Here is a 16930-nt window from a genome sequence, read left to right as displayed (position 1 = left end):
TAAAGGGGTATTCTCATCTGGGCACTCACATTCAGTTTCACTAATCTTCCATATATAAACATTTTTTCAATTGGATGTTATTAAAAAAAATGTTCCTGTGTGAAGATAATTTCTCATAAATGTAGTCATGTTGTCCCTTAGAAACCAGATAGCTTCCTCGGATACGATCACGTCACACTCTGGCAGCGGTGGCCAGACTTGCGCTATAGAGTCCTGCCTGACCTCCTGGACTCATAACCACAGGGTGGCTGAGGGACTTGTAGTAACTCCTGGACAGTTCATATACAAAACCTTTTTGTTTATTTGTGCAATCTCTCAGGCAGAGGTGGCCGTATCCGAGGAAGCTATCTCGTTTCTAAGGGACAAAATGACTACATTTATGAGAAATTATCTTCACACAGGAACCTTTTTTTTAATAACATCTAATTGAAGAAATGTTTATATATGGCAGATTTATCAAACTGAATGTGAATACCCAGACGAGAATACCCCTTTAAGCTCTCATAGAGGAATCACTGTGACCACAGAGTCTAAGGAGTTAACCATGGCCTACTATGTTCCTTCTCTCTCTCCGTGTGCAGTGTAGGAGAGGATTCAGGTGAATCCTATACTGCCTTTTGCCTTTTCACATCCTTTCTGGGTTAAAACATAATGACATAAAATGGCAGAACTGTGAACTGGATAGGATAAAATATTATCGGATGAAATAAGTATTTCAATAATAGAAAAAAACTGACATATTATTTCACTACTCAGCATTCAAAATGTCATTTATGGTCCAGGTCAGTAATGATCCATCAATCTACTTCAGGTATAAAAACAGTATGGCTATGGAGCAAAGGCTATATGTAACCTCTTGTAACTTTAATAAGGACATCTGAAAAACAGCATATGGCCTCATGCACACGAACGTATGACCGCACGGCTACGGCTGGGCGGGCAATCGTCGGCCACGATGGAGAGGAGGAGGGGTGAACCCTCCCCTCTACATTGCAATGCACTGCGCAAGGCCCATAACAGGGGAAAGATAGGACATGTCGTATAGCTCTGTGCGGCCATTGCGGTCTATGGGGGATGTATGTACGGCTCGACCGGCGAGTGTATGGGGCCTATATCAGAGCAAAATCATAAAATGGAGACGATTCTCACCTGAAGCAGAAGCTAGAAACTGAGCGGATAATGCCAAGGCCTGAACAGATCGCTGATGTCCACACAGTGTGAGCCGACAAGACGACTGTCCAGGGGATACGTTCCAGACACGAATCAAACTGTCGGAGCTGCCAGTAACCAGCATGTTATCCGAAAGCCAGACAAGGCAGCCCACTGCCACATTCTCAAGTGGACACTGAGATACAAGCTCCCCTGGAAAGCAAACAAATTGCCTACAAAAGTATTGCATTAAGCCAAAATTCTCTAAAATCCTATAAAAACTTTCAGACTCTTACCATTTGCTGCTTTGTAGATGTAAACTGAATCTGAATGATAGCCAACAGCTACAAGGCTTCTGTCAGGAGAGATGGCCACGGAAAGTGCAGGTGACAGAGCATTCTTCACACAGCCATGGACATGTAACCTCCCCAGTCCTCCAGAAGACACCTGCACCTGTAAGTATGAGATTTAATCCTGGTGTCCTATCAAAAACAACCAAGTCTAGGAAAATCCCTAGATCCCCAGATCCCCATGTCTCAGTGGACATATTAGTGGACATTCATCCAAAAGTAATATCATGTAAAATTTAGGTGCTGATGCAGAAGTTGTTTCTTATGAGAAATCTTCTGGTACATTCTGTGATGCGAGTACCTTGCCATCTTCTCCACCGGTCAGGAGATATTCTCCATGCTGCAGAAAGTTAGAGGTTAGTGTATAGCCACTATGAGCTCTGAAACGAGACAAGAGAACTTGTGCTTCCCAGGACCACAGAGAAACCCAGCCATCAAGACTTCCCGAGACCACTACATTGCCATCTAAAGAGAAGGACACTGTTCTCACTGATGAAGAACCACAAAGAACCTGCATAGAAGAAAAAAAAACATTTATATCAATGCACTCTTGATCAACTTGAATTGCAAGATTGTAAGATTGAATTGTGTTACTTACAGCACTTCTTTTCCAACTGTCCAGTTGAACAACAGATACTTTGCCATCCCAAGATCCCACAGAAACCACATGGCAACTCGGGTGAAATGCAGCACAGTTCACGGGACTGGAGAAGGAGCTGGAGCCTATGAGTGTGCAACGACTGGTATCCCATAGCTAGAAAGGAAGAAGTTCAAAAGAAATGAAAAAGCAGAAGAGATGCATAAAAAATGGGATAATATATTCATGTCTGAGAGGTCACCTTGATATCAGAGTCCAGGGAACATGTGAGTAAATGCCTGCGATCAGCACTAACACAACATCCTGTGACCTTCCTTCTGTGGGCTTCAGTTTTGTGTATTCTGTTCATAAAAAACATATTTAGTCAACATAATTCCTGGCATTTAACACTGTCTTCATGTCTCAGAATTTATCTGTTCAAAATGATATAATTATATGTTTAAGGGCATAGATACATATACAAGGTGGCCTGTGGCTTCCATAATGAGAAAATCCGTATCACGCACTTTTCTTTCCAAGTATGGAATATGGAATGACTACTTAATATTGTTTAAAACTTGGGTTCTATTCATTATTTTTGGACTATATATTACATGAATTGAAGGGGTTCACATGTTGTATAGATCTTATATATGTACATAAATTTATTCTCAGTATTCTTAAAATAAACTTGCTTTTTTTCTACTTTTAGAGGATGTCTTACCGGCAACCATCTGTTATATTCCATATCTCCAATGTCCCATCATATGAACCAACACAGACTAATGTGTCAGAAAGAAATGTACAGCAAGAGACTCCATCGCAGCCACTATACAAGGTTCGGATTTCCTGTAACACACAAGCGTATCAATACAAATACCCAAGAGCACGGTCTGTTAATGGTACAATTTAATAAAAGATTGTATATGGATGCTTCACAGAACCGGAGATAATTGCTTTTGAAGTTACAATTGGAAACAGAAAGCTGTATATAAAAATCTTACTGCAACTTTAATAGTGGATATCTCTGCTTCTGTGGCCATCCATACACAATCCATATACCCTGTTTACCCGAAAATAAGACAGTGTCTTATATTAATTTTTGCTCCTAAAGAGGCACTAGGTCTTATTTTCAGGGGATGTCTTATTTTTCCATGAACAAGAGTTTATACTCTTAAACAAATCTACTTCTTAAACATCCTTATAACTCTCCAAACTCTGAACTATTGGAATATTTGTCCCCAATATCTCATGTTTAGCAATAGCACTTTCTTTAAATGACCACTTCATGTCCATGTAGCTGCTTGTAGCGCATTTGTGCTGCAAGTCAGTGATTTTATTCCACAAAATCTTCACCCATGTCACAACCCATAAAAGATCTACTAATACTAATGTACGGCTTGGGGGGAGATGTAGCAATGACTGCAGCTAGGTCTTATTTTCAGGGGATGCCTTATATTGCTAAGATTGAACAAAATTGTACTAGGTCTTATTTTCGGGGGATGTCCTATTTTAGGGGAAACAGGGTATCATATTAAAAGGAGAGATTCTCCTGTTTAAGGTCATCAGAAATGTTTTCTAGGGTTCAGAAGATATAGCTTTTGAAGTTTGTCACAGTCATGGCGTTTATAAACGTCCTTTCTGCACAGGGCATGTGCAAATAGCACATTTATAGCCGTGAAAGGCTTAATATATCCCATCACTAGAATGGTATGAAAACTAATCCCTAACTAATCATAAAATAAAAAAAGTAATATCCCCAAATCCAATGTGCTCCTGAACTAGTTAAATGCCAGACCTTGATTTTTACCACCATAACCAAAGCTGCAGATTTGGTGCATTGATCGTATTATTAACACATCGCAAAATGAATACATTGATTCAGGTGTAAATAGAGGACATCACCTCTCCGCTGTCTGTATGAAGCATATGCAAGGAGCCATCACTGGTGCCAACAACTGCCAAATCTCCCTTGCAACTGAGTCCAACACATCCGGGAGTAGAAGGAACATCTAAAGATTTGCTTTGATAAAGAAAGTTACTTCTGTTAGTATAAAATAATAGGGAAGAATGGCAAAATTCATATCAATCTTTTACACAATCCCTCACCTGCTGCAAGAATTTACAGAATTGAACTTATTTCCCCATAATGTGATGAACTGGTCTTCTGAGCCATTCCAGGCTGCCAATATCTCTTGAGCTTGGATGCAAATTGGAGAACTGTCAGGCTCATTCACAGCCAACTGATAGAACAGTGAAGGATTCTGGGACAGAATATGTAAAGATCGCTCAATGAATGCCCTAAATATCAGCACAGGAGGATGAGGTTCTGGTGGATCACTCTCCAGTTGCTCCCAAGATGAAGGTATTTTTGAAAGGGCGAGTCCTTGGTGAAAATAAATTCATGGGTTACCATGCATTCATTCCAAAAACACATTACCGGGTATATATATGTACAGCAGGTTGGCTGAGCAATAACTGCAGAAACTCACCGTAACTGCTGTAGACTTTACATAGGTGCGACAAAAGGCCCAAGTGTGCATGTGCCCTTAGAAATGGGAGATGTACAAGTAGCTGTCCAAGAATTTTAAACTGCATGCCACAAAGCTGAACAAAACATAGATTTAATCGTTCAGATATTAGCATTAACATAGTTAATAGTAACAAAGACATTTTGCACAGAGATTACATACCAGATGATGGGAAAGCTCACTCAGGCATTCAGCATGGAGCACCGGAGAAGACTCTGGATCCATAGGGGAGGACACTGACCAGAAGTGTGCTATTACAAGGAAAACAACAATTAATAAATCACTTCTCTTTAAATATATTGCAAGGGAGACAAAAAGAGAAAAAAAGCTTGTTATGTCTATTTTTGCAGATCAGGGGTCTTTACGTAGCCTTAAAACGTATTGTGTTTATGTGGGGAGTTTGAATACATCAAGTCCATAATCCTATCTTATTATGAAGACATAAGAAAGCTTCTTACCAGCCATAAGCATATGCACTGCACGCACAACTTCTAGCTTTCCAAAATAACGTTTCTCCACAGTTTCTTGTAGAAGCCCACTAGGGAGATGCAGCCTTGGCTCAGAAGTCAAGTTATGGCTCCAGAGACCAAGAACACTGTAAAATGAGCAAAGAGATAAGAAATCAGAAAAACAGCAGCAGAACAACGTAATAGCTACTCACTTTAATGTCAGCCTGGTTATAATAAATAGGAGATTATATAGCTGAGCATTCCCCATATGATAATTATGGAGCATCAACTCTGAATTGAATATTCTTCCTGAAAATGTATGAATACATCGGTACTCCTGTACCTTCCCATATCCCTTTTAAATGGGGCAGCCTGGGACTGCCGAAAAACAGCTAAGAATGTCAGTCTCTTTAGAAACCTTTTAATGAATGACACAATGAAGAATTCTAAAATAAATAGCGCTATATTTTATTTCATGAAGAATACATGTACTTAAGAATGGGAAGCTAATAGTAGTAATATATTTTCATATAACAAAGCTTCAATGGTCTCACCTTTTCAGTCCCATAAGGAGCAGTGAAAAAGTGGCCATGGGAAGATTGTCTTTATTAGAGGAAGCAGCCACCATGTCGGCCCAGCTGGCTGTGTATATAGACTTTAGATGCTGCAGTGAACTTAGGATTCTGAGCAAGTCTCTCTCCAACAGTCCTAAGGAGAATATAGATTATTAAAAGCAACAATCACTAGCTCACTGTAATTCCATAAGGCTGGATTCACGCAAACGTATGCCTGCCGGATGGGTATACCTCCAACGCCATGGAGTGAATACGTGTGTGGCACTGTATCGCTCCATGCGGCCACTGCCGTCTATGGGGGACATATGTACGGCCGCAAGCTTGCAGTCGTATATACGTCCCCCATACGGATGTGTGAATGTAGCCTAAAGTACATATGTCCATACCTTTCCGTGAAATACAAATTGCAGTCAAAGCAACAGTGACATTGTCGATTCCATGTTCTTCTTCTAGGGTACTTAGTCTTTTCTGAAGTAGTTGTGGGAGAGTGGCTGGCAAATTTTGTATATCCTCAGAGAGCTAAACAATATACAATGTAAGTAATTACTTGACTTACTACACCCTTAAATACGACATTGATGAATTGCACACTCACCTTCTCAAAGACGGCATTAGCTCGTAGCTCCTCACAGGCAAGAGTAAGATATAGAGGGTCTCGTGTCCCCTTCTTGATCATTAATAGATGCATCTGCAAGAAATTATGCAAGGAAATCCATTAGAAAGTGAAGTTGATAAGAAGAAGCTCCGATTACTCTCTGAGATGATAATGGCTTGTGCACCTGTGTGACATCACATGACCATAGACAGATTTCTAACTACTGGAAGTAAACATAGAAGCTTTTTAAATTAGAACAGCAAGCAGAGATCTAGAAAACAGTGAAGAATTGATGCAGAAAGTATATTGGAAAATTGTATAACTTTTCCTCACACAATCAATATCAATGATTTGACAATTATTTATTAGCAAGCTCACAAGTATCTAGATTCTACCCAGAAGGGACTGCTTTGGAAAATCACATATTCTAAAACTGTGGAAGCCTTTTTGGGATATACACAAAGGATTCCAACATGGAGAAACAGAGGCAGCATCTTTAGAAAGGAGGGCACTAGGTATGTTTACTGTAAATTGACTAGTGTGCACTATTTAATGTCCATAATGTAATTCTGCTACAAACAGAAGTGAAATTCCACAGAAAAAGTTTAGTTAGACAATAACAATAAAAAAAGGTTAAATCATTATAAAAATAATATTTTCTGTTTAAATAAATGGTGTAGCTTTATTGGCTGAGACCACATCTAACCTGGTTATTGAAGGCAGATTCTTCCAGCTTTTTTCCATAGACTGCAAGCTTTCCTCTGACCAGCTGAGTCCGTTCAATTGGTTCCAGTCTTCCCAGGGGAATGATAGCTATACCTTTACGTTTACTTAAGGTACCACATAAAGAAGATCCCTCAGTTACACTTAGAACCATGTTAACTCTCTGCAGAAACAAAATACAACCAGTAAGAAGTATTAGAATCAAGAGAAACACATTAGAAGACTGGAATAATGAAAGTTTATTGTCTTGGCTCCAATAACTTAATCTAGTTACAAAATAGAGATAGTGCCCCATTCAGGAATGATTGGTATCTATCTATCTATCTATCTAAAATCTACCAGGTTGGACTGGTCCACCAGAGCATCAGAGAATCCTCCAATGGTACCAGGCTATAATGCGTTATAATGGACCACTAATAGCCAGCAGAAAACAAGGTGATTTTCTTGACACAAAGGGATTTTCCTTACAAGACGATTCACAAATAATGGATTAGTAGATATTGTTGATTATATATCCTACATGAGGACTTCATGAGTAGAGTTTGGGCCTTCAAGATCATCACCTCGAGTGGAATGACATAACTTCTAAGTGACATTAAAAATTTTTTCCCATTGTCAAATACTACAGTCATAAATGCCTCAACCAAACTACTACCACCATCATACACAATGTGACCACCTCATCACTGCATTGGCTTGCAGAAAGTGTGGGAGGGTTGGCAGAGATATACTGTAGCCACCGTGCAGCTCATGAGTACATATGAATACTACAGCCAATAGTCTGCATACGACAACTTCCTCTATCTAAAGACATTAAGTACCTGAGGGAGAGAGTCAGGGATCCAGTCAGAAGTGAGCTCCCCGGCACTGCCACAGACAACATCAGCTCCATCTATGAGCAGCGTTAATGTGTCATTACGTTTCAATGAGCGAGATATTAACAGAAGCAGAGTCTGGAACTTGGACAGAGCATCCCTGCAGTAAGACATATGGTTTCTTTTTAGAAATGTTTACGACATGTCACAGCAACCTTCGTTTGTGCTATTACTGTTTCCTTCTTCAACTTCAAGCAAGTTCACGCTGCAGATTTTACCAGTTTTCCAAAAAACCTGTTAAAATCAGTGAGATGCTATGGAGACTTTTTTCACAAAAGGAATATTTTGGTGCACGATATTCTAACATTCCGGCAACTGCAATGATTTGCAATGTAGACACAAACCATGTATTTTGGTAACCTTGAATAATATAAAGCAAACATGCTCAGTATACTTGGAAACGCTCACCTATACGAGTTAAGGCTCTTGCTTTCCCTTTGCAGACGCTTATTCAGCTGCTTGCAAAAACTTTTTAACATGATCTCTGCATCTTTAGACCTATGGGATGCTCCTGTAAAATGATAGATGACTGATGCTGAACTTACAAGCCTCAGTTCTTTCACTAGGTCTGCCTGCAATGTGTATACAGAGAAGATGTTAGTCACATTCCAGGATCAGCCTTGCTTGGAGAAATTTTGCTACTGATACCCCACCAATCATCTGTATTCAACAAACAAAAATATTACCATAAAGACAGTTTTCCCCTGGCTTGGTTCTCCAGCCACTACAAACACTCTCCCAATTGATGATCGTTTCTTTTCAAGGATGTGTGAACACACATGATTAATTTGCTTGCTTCTAGCAAAGGAATGTCGTTCATGCCACTCTTGAAAACCTTCTTGAGTTAGCTGATCTTCATCATCTTCGGATACATTTGACCCTTCCTAGGACATGTGGACATTTATATGTTAAATGGGTTTTCAGTTGTTTGCAAAAAGCATTGAGGCCGCAGGTTGGGTTGAAAATTAGAAAAAAAAACATCCTTACCTCTCAGCTGCAAACAACTGCAGCCTACGGGCTCATGTGCGTCCAATCCTGATGGACTGGAAATTCTGATGTCAGCATGTGACCACTGAGTTATTCCCTGGCTGTATCTAACCAGTAAAAGCCAGCGAGTGGTTCAGTGGCTACTAGCTGAATAAAGATGATGTCAGCACTTCCTTTCTGATTGTACCAGAAGCAACCAAGAGAACAAATTATAAAAAGATAAAATATTATTTAGTACATACCTTAAGGTAATCTCTCTCAATGGCTTGCCAAACATCATTTAAAACTCTAGTTCCAAAGTCCTCTAGTGCGGTCATGTGTGGTTTCCCATCATTTTCACCACCCCACTGACACGAGTATCTAGAAGAAAAAAAACAAAAACACATGTAGGTCCTAAGCCAAAAACACATTAATGTATATTGCTGGGTACCTAACAAGTTGAAAACTTACAAGTAACTTATAGCAGCAGGGTGTTTAGCTACTGTGCTCTTGAGTTCCTGAATACGTTTCTTAGCTTCTGGAGATTCGGAAGCAAAATCTGAAAGCCAATGGCTGGGCACAGATCTAAAAAGCAATCACAGGACAAAGTGAAATTTTAGGCGGTAAGGACCTAACAAATATAACTCAAGTTAGAATAGAGTAATTATTATAAGATTAAACATGTTAAGGCTCAGTTCACACAACTGTTTGTTATTCTTAAGAAATGTTATTCTTAATTAGGAGTGTAACTAGGAGAGACAGGGCCCCATTGCAGACTTCTACTTAAAAAAATATACATATTTTTTAAAATATACATACATGTGAGATGCAATCGCACCCATTAATATGTTCCCACATTTATATACTTGTATACATACACATACAGCATAAATGTATATACACACACACACCACATATACACACACCCTATACATCCATGTAGCATATATACGCAAACATACAATACCATCTGCAGACCTACAGCATATACGCTCCCGATACACACCTAATATCACACTCCCTGCCACTGTGGTCCCAAAAGCGGTTGCTATGGCTGTTACCCCTGTAGTTACGCTCCTGTTCTTAATAATTTTTAATAATTATTTTTAACAGAATAACAATGTGCGCTGTTGCACTATTTTTGTTGTTATAAGTAACGGATATGTAATGGAAGTTAAATTTGCATACATGCAAGTCAATGGGAATGGATGGTAAGCTGAATGGTATCTGTTTTCCATCATAGTAATGGAATAGACTTAGTCATATTTTCCTTTCAACATTGTAATAAGTAAAGGAGCCCACCCATCACCCTCAATTCAAATCTGTAATCTAACTGTACATTGAGAACCCCATTTACAATATAACAGTTTCTACACAGAAGTAAGAGGAGAATTTCAATTTCCACAAGTCATTTCCAAGATACCTATTACTACAACAACGGGTTCAATTCAACCTCAAAGTTATTGTAGTTGCACTTTCCCAACACAAGTGAATGCAAATTTGATAATACTCTTCAGGGTACCAAAAACTTACAAAATGTATTAATTGATTATTAAATAAAAGATATATATATATCCCTGGGGCTTCTCTTAAACCATGTGCCAGAATCGGCTAAGATAAGACATTTAGAGAAAATTCTACCTAATGACTTCAGGATTTCGGAAATAGAAGAAGGCCTTTGGATGTCCCGATTTAATGGTCTTACAACTCTGCAAAAACTGCATGGCCTCCAACTCTGTAACTGATCTCCCTGTAGGATATGTGTGAATCTGGAAAAGAAAAAAACTAAATAAAACACTAATACAAAGTACAACTACTAAGAAGAAAGTAAAAAGCCTAAATGATATTAGTCAGGATAAAATTCACCTTTTTCACTCTTGTGCATACTCTGAATGGTCTAATAATTAAACCTTGTATTAATATATCAGGAAAATTATCTTACCCACTGATACTCAGGAAGGAGAGGTAGAGAATACGTGTTGGGGACATGACCGTATCTCTCTCCCAGGATACCAATGAAGATTTGACTCCGCACAACTTCAGAGAGACATAGAGACAACTGCCTAATGTCAAAAACATTAAACATAATCCAGTTATTTCACTATTTTTATAAAAGGTTCTGAGATTCTACCTTTTGCTCACTTGCATCTTTTATCTAACCTGTCTTTCTTGGCTTCCTCTTCTGTAATTCCCCACCGTAGGTCCACTTCCTCTAGCGAGAGGAAGTGACAAGCAGCCCGCTGGCGAAGTTGTGGCATCACCTGTCCAATCAATAGATCTCGCTCTGAGTGCATATCACGGAATGTGGAGGAAATAAACACCCGGACACTGCGCCACCTACAAACAGACCACAGTAAATGTGATTATTAAAACACAATTCTGTATCCCAGCACATGAGCACTTCAACAATTCAATGGATATGTGACAACAATCCATTTAGCAGCATTAAAATTCAGCCAATGATTGTCAAGTGAGTGATTTAGCCAGTCAAAGGTCAGTGAGGTCACTGACTAATTGACAAGCCCATTTAATAAGACATACAGAGGCACACAGAATCTAAAAGTGGCTACACATGTTAGAAATCTTTACTCTCAAGGGCTTACTTTATCGAACATAATGGGGACCAATGACCTCTTAGGGGATTTCCGTGCCCAATCTCTTGAGGCGCATCAATGAATATTCCCTTTTGGTCAAACTAAAATCAACTTTGGCAAATCTGAGGTGTTGAGAATTACAGTGTCCCACGCTGAGAAAGGGCACCTAGCTGGTTTGTTTCCCCTGAGGTCTTGTTCAATTTGGGCACTCGTATACCCCCCCCCCCCCCACCAACCCCAAAGACCTATATCCCTTGAACTTTCCAACATTACTTAACACCATCAAATGAGCAATAGTAACCCGATGGATCAACAAAGCCCTCCTGACACAACTGCGTTCTCACCCGACTATCTGGCCAACTCTACAGGTTTGCCACTCTGATGCCTTCAGTGGCCCTCTTCTCTCCTATCATCCCGACATCCTTGTTTTTCCTCAGGACCAGACAATGCTATCTTCCGCAACTACAAGGCCCCAGGTTTTCCCAACGTGACAAACTTTTGTACTGGCTCAACTGGCAGTCCTTCTCTAACATATTGGCATCCCTAGTAGTTGTGGTCATTAGCCCCTGGCGCTCTTTCGCGCTTCGCTCATTCTTGCACATCTTATCCCCCCCTCACTCATTTGACACCGACTTGACCCCCTTTGAGGAAATGCACTCGGCTCCACTTCTCTACGACATGGCCTATAATATACAATATCCTGAAGAGACCAAAGACGCAACCCCCTACTAAATTTCTCTCACAATGGGAATAAGCTATATAGTTGACCTTCACTCCTAAACAGAGGGAACGGTTCTTTACTCTTGCCCACAAAACCTCTATCAGTTCCCGTTTCCAGGAGAGCACATACAAGATGTTCTCCAGATAGTACTGGGTCCCAACCTGTATTCATTCTATTTTCCCTGATATTGACCTGACTTGCTGACTTGTATCCACATCTTTTGGTCCTGCCCAGTGCTAACTCCATTCCAGTATCCTATTCGGCAGATTGTTGATTACTCCTTACCTCTAGATACTGCCCTATTTCCCCTTTAGCACTGCGAAATTACTACCCAGAAGCATTCTAGAAGCATTATTATGGTGCCAGACGAATGCTCGTACTGTGCCCCTCTGGTTTTCAAAGGTTAACAATTTAATGCATATGGAAGACCTAACTGCTTTTATTGCTGGTACCTCCACAACAAAAAGTTCTCCACAACCTGGTTCCCGTGAACTCAGTTCAGACAGTCCAGGGTCTATAGATTGCTCCCGATTTCTGGAGATTAACCGCGACCTTGCACCCTATGGCTACCCTGGCAGCATTGGCTGGTTCCTACCTCCCTTCTCCCTTCCCCGGATGAGACTGGGGTCAAACTCTACCATGCACTCCCTACTTGCCCCTCCCTTTCTATTTTTTCTCCCTCTTTTCTTTTCTATATCTCAACTAAGTCTTCCCGGTCTATTATTTTGGATTGCTTAATGGCTTCAGTTTATTCTACTTCTGAATGCAGTTTAAAACAATCACCCTCATCCACAAAGCTCTGCATGATGCTGCACCTCCCTACCTCTCCTCTTTCATCTCAGTCCACTGCCCAACCGGTGTTTTTTGATCTGCCAGTGATCTTAAATTATTCTCTACCTTAATTCAAACCTCTCAAACACAACTCCAGGACTTCTCCCAAGCTGCACCAATTCTCTAGAATTCCCTGCCCTGGACTATCAGACAAAAGCTTCAAACGTGCTCTTAAAACCCATCTCTTTAGGAAAGCCTAGAACACTCGTTAACTGCATGAAATTTCAACTCTCTTTACTAACCCAATCAATGTCCTCTTCCTGTCTGTTATCCAGCAACCAACAGATACCAAGCTTGAGGATTCTCTGCAATCCTATTAACCTTGGACTTTATATATAAGATGGCAACTGGTTGCTGGTTCAAGCAGCAGCACCTTTATTTATTATATTTTGTTCTGTTCCCTTATAAAGAATGGCTGGACCATTATACAAGCTTTTTACTTCTTGTGTCACACCTTCATCCTCACAGATTGTTAGCTCTTGTAAGAAAGGCGCTCACTCCTTTTTATCCATTTGAATGTTTGTGCTCTGTCATGTTCTATTTTATTTGTATAAGTCCCCTATGTTATGTAAAGCACTACGGAATATGATGGTGCTATAAATAAAGATTATTACTAGTAATAAATTGTATTACCTACCCTTTTATTGCATCTACTATGTGGTTTATTTTTTATGTTTTTGTACGGTGTTGTTTGCAATAAAATGGTTACATAAAGTATAACAAAAAAAAATAACGACATGTCTTTTGCCTATGTTGTAAGGATATGTTTGGATGGATGCAAATACACTGCCAGGTGCCTCCCCCCTTCTATATGTGGAGGGAGTAGTGAACATCAGCAGCATTTGTTGATTGGCTGCTGATGATGTTCAGGATACCTTCCACCTGATTTCACTCTACTTATACAGTATGGGCAGTAACATCACTGGGGAACTGCTCTGCGCTTCCCGCATTTTTCCATCAAGTGTTTTGCACAATATGCAACGTAAACTGTGCAAACGGACGCAAAACCTATGCCTTTATCTGCCAGATTAAGTCTTTGGGTATGCTGAGCATATGAAAAAAAATGCGGTGTGAATCTAGCCTTAGACTGTGATAAAATCACTTACTTCTGCTGGGGAACAGTGGTAATTAGAGCACTAGATGTTGCATGTCTCTTTTTGACATTCTCTGGGTCCTCTGGAATATTGAATCTTTCATTGACTTTTTCCACATGATCTAAAAGTCTAGCAGTTCCCCTCTCTGAAACATACCTAAAAAATAAGAATACTATAATGAAACAGATTTTTTTTTTACTAAAAAAACTAAGTCACTAGAAACAGAAAAAGGAAATATTATCAAAATAAACTAAACATTTCTGGATATAGTACATAAATTTGCAGAAAAAAAATATCTTCCTCACCCAAGTTTAGTTTTGTATAAAGATAAACTTACTTCAACACCTGTTCTGTAAAACCACACAACGTCACATCATTACACTGATCAATGGAGTCCTCACTGTAAATTAAAACAACATGATTTAATATGCAAGGATCAGCAATATACACAGACCTGGTACAAGTGTAAAGTATGTAACATTAGGAAAACAAGTATCTATGTCTATATCACATTGCATTAAATCATGGACTGAAGAAAAATTGGATACTTCACCAATCTTTTGGCCATTTTACTCCATGTTTTTTGTACTGTGTGTGTGTGTGTGAAGGGGAAGGCAGGATATTAGGTATTTTCCCAATATACATCTATTAGTTCTGCATGCCTTTCAAGGTTCAGAAATGTCTTTTAGCTCATCAGCTGTCATAATAGCCATCAAGAGTCATGCGATCTCCACCTGTCCATGACCAATCGCTTTCCAGCATCTTAGAGGTGCATTCCCACAAAGACAAGTTTCTTACATGTACTCAAGATAATAAAAAAAACACATTCTCTAATTCACTGTTATTAACAAAAATACAGTATTTCAGAGATACAAGTTCAACCTGTCTCTATCAGTTCCACTGTATACAATTTCAGTTGCCCCTAGACACGACCCTGTAAATTCTGACTTTAGGGTCGGGCCAACATCTTGGATTCCTGTGCGACTCCGTGCATCTGAGTTTCTGTCTATCTCTGCTCTGTGTCTGTATCCACGCCACCCTGCAGTGCTTGCACAGAGCTTATACTAACACTCACTGATTCACTTCCTGCCAGCACCACATCGTGTGTAGAGAAAATCTACAAGCTACAAACTACAGACAGATAATGTATCTGGGGGAAGGGGGAGGCAGTCACATATATGTGAAAACAGAGATGTAGCAGAGCTTACAGTTTAAAAGTCTGTCATCCTCTGTCAGTCATGTCTCTGTGTAATAGGCATGCATCATGCATCTCATCTCTGATCTGTCTCATCTCTCTCTCTCTACGTGTCAGTGTGTTAGTACAATGTCAGAAGCCAGATGAAAGTGTATATACACCTGTACCCTAATAATCTAACCACATAGTCAGCTCACAGAACTAGATGGATAATAATGTGTCTGCTTAGAGAGTCCCCGCCCACACCCTGGAATTTTGCATTGATCAGCCTATGGAGTGATAGGAGCTAAAACAGCAATAAAAATTGTAAAATTGTAAATTAAGGTGTTAAAATGATCTTTATTGTGTTAACATCACTAGGGTATTGAGATGTGAGAGTTTTCTTTCGTGGGAAAACCCCTTTAAGCTTGTAATTATGAATACTAACATAAGGTCCAGGAAGGGTAATCGGTCACAGTCAACCACTGAACTGACATACTGAGTTTAGTTCCATTTCTCAGAATTCTGGCAAGCTAGTTCATTAATTTGACAGATCAGAATGTGAAGACGGTATACAGGTCCAGCAGGTTTATCGTTGCACGTTCAAGGATATTTTACCGGGCAATTACTGGGGGACAAATCGCTACAAAACCAGCTATACATTCTTTCAGCAATTCATTTCCATTACGGCCAGCAGGACACAATCTGTTTACAAGGGAACATGTGCTGGTTCCAAACAATTATTTTTAATGTCACATAAAAGATGAGACCAGATAACAAGTGGCTGAGTTTGGCCCTTTTTCCAATAAGCAAAGATGATCAATAAATGTGTTGAACATTTTTAAGTACGATAACTGAACCATGTAAAAGTCCTTGAAGGACATCTACCACTAGCATGAAGGACAATAAACCAAGCACACTACCATACTGGTATGTGTCCCCTCTGGTAGTATCTACTCCTCTTTTAGCTTCTTGTGTCCTTTAAATGGCTCTTAAAATTATGCAAATTAGGAGTTCTGTGCTCCACATGTGTTAACGGAGCCTGAAGCCCCCAGGCTCATTTGCATGATTTTTAAAGCCTTTTTTTCTTAAAAGCATAGGCATAGGAAGGGAACCTGTCACCAGGAGACCCATTTTTAGCACTTTCCCAGTTCCCACAGAGCAGAGTACATACACTGCCAAAGTGTTTTTGTATAAAAAAAATTCAGTTTTACAGAAAACAAGATATGTTATATAGTACCTTTCAATGCCATGTGCTGTGTGACTAGGCACTCGTCACCTGGGAGTGGCTGTAGAGGAGCAGCTTCCCCCCACCCTTGGGAAACTACTCCTTTTCAAATATAAGAAAACACCCATCACTTGAATAAGCGACGGCCCCTGCTCCTCTACAGCCAATTCCGAGTGATGTGAGTTATTAATTTATTTGAAAAGGAGACATGTAGGAGCAGTTTCCCAAGGGTGGGGGTGGGACTGCTCCTTTCCAGCCACTCCCAGGGGACGAGTGCCTAGTCACACAGCACATGGTATTGAAAGGTACTATATAACATATCTTTTTTTCTGTAAAACCTATTTTTTTTTTATACAAAAACACTTTGGCAGTGTATGTACTATGCTCTGTGGGGACTGGGGGAGTGCTAAAAATGGGTCTCCTGGTGACATGTTCCCATTAAAGAAGAGCAGATCCTGCCAGAGGGGGCAGACATCAGTATGTCAGTGTGCTTGGTTT

The 16930-nt window shown here is 39.8% G+C and overlaps 1 protein-coding gene across 1 annotated transcript in view; it reads right to left on the bottom strand.

The window, feature by feature from the left end:
* The window catches only part of TEP1 (telomerase associated protein 1), a 36607-nt gene that overhangs the window by 6553 nt on the left and 13124 nt on the right, over positions 1-16930 (bottom strand). The window contains exons 17-41 of the mRNA XM_072149363.1: positions 14368-14430; positions 14043-14186; positions 10951-11127; positions 10733-10853; positions 10432-10559; positions 9262-9375; positions 9054-9171; positions 8511-8708; positions 8233-8396; positions 7771-7924; positions 6933-7112; positions 6227-6319; positions 6018-6150; positions 5611-5764; positions 5066-5202; positions 4770-4858; positions 4569-4683; positions 4186-4462; positions 3982-4099; positions 2801-2925; positions 2339-2438; positions 2098-2253; positions 1801-2010; positions 1446-1602; positions 1150-1362 (exon numbers count right to left, since the gene is read on the bottom strand). Coding sequence (XP_072005464.1) covers positions 1150-1362; positions 1446-1602; positions 1801-2010; positions 2098-2253; positions 2339-2438; positions 2801-2925; positions 3982-4099; positions 4186-4462; positions 4569-4683; positions 4770-4858; positions 5066-5202; positions 5611-5764; positions 6018-6150; positions 6227-6319; positions 6933-7112; positions 7771-7924; positions 8233-8396; positions 8511-8708; positions 9054-9171; positions 9262-9375; positions 10432-10559; positions 10733-10853; positions 10951-11127; positions 14043-14186; positions 14368-14430 — 3638 coding nt within the window. The remainder of the gene's footprint in view (positions 1-1149; positions 1363-1445; positions 1603-1800; positions 2011-2097; positions 2254-2338; positions 2439-2800; positions 2926-3981; positions 4100-4185; positions 4463-4568; positions 4684-4769; positions 4859-5065; positions 5203-5610; positions 5765-6017; positions 6151-6226; positions 6320-6932; positions 7113-7770; positions 7925-8232; positions 8397-8510; positions 8709-9053; positions 9172-9261; positions 9376-10431; positions 10560-10732; positions 10854-10950; positions 11128-14042; positions 14187-14367; positions 14431-16930) is intronic.

Source organism: Engystomops pustulosus, chromosome 1 (assembly GCF_040894005.1).
Source record: "Engystomops pustulosus chromosome 1, aEngPut4.maternal, whole genome shotgun sequence".
NCBI lineage: Eukaryota > Metazoa > Chordata > Amphibia > Anura > Leptodactylidae > Engystomops > Engystomops pustulosus.
The sequence above is the reverse complement of the archived record's forward strand: the minus strand, read 5'-3'. Positions and strand labels throughout refer to the sequence as shown.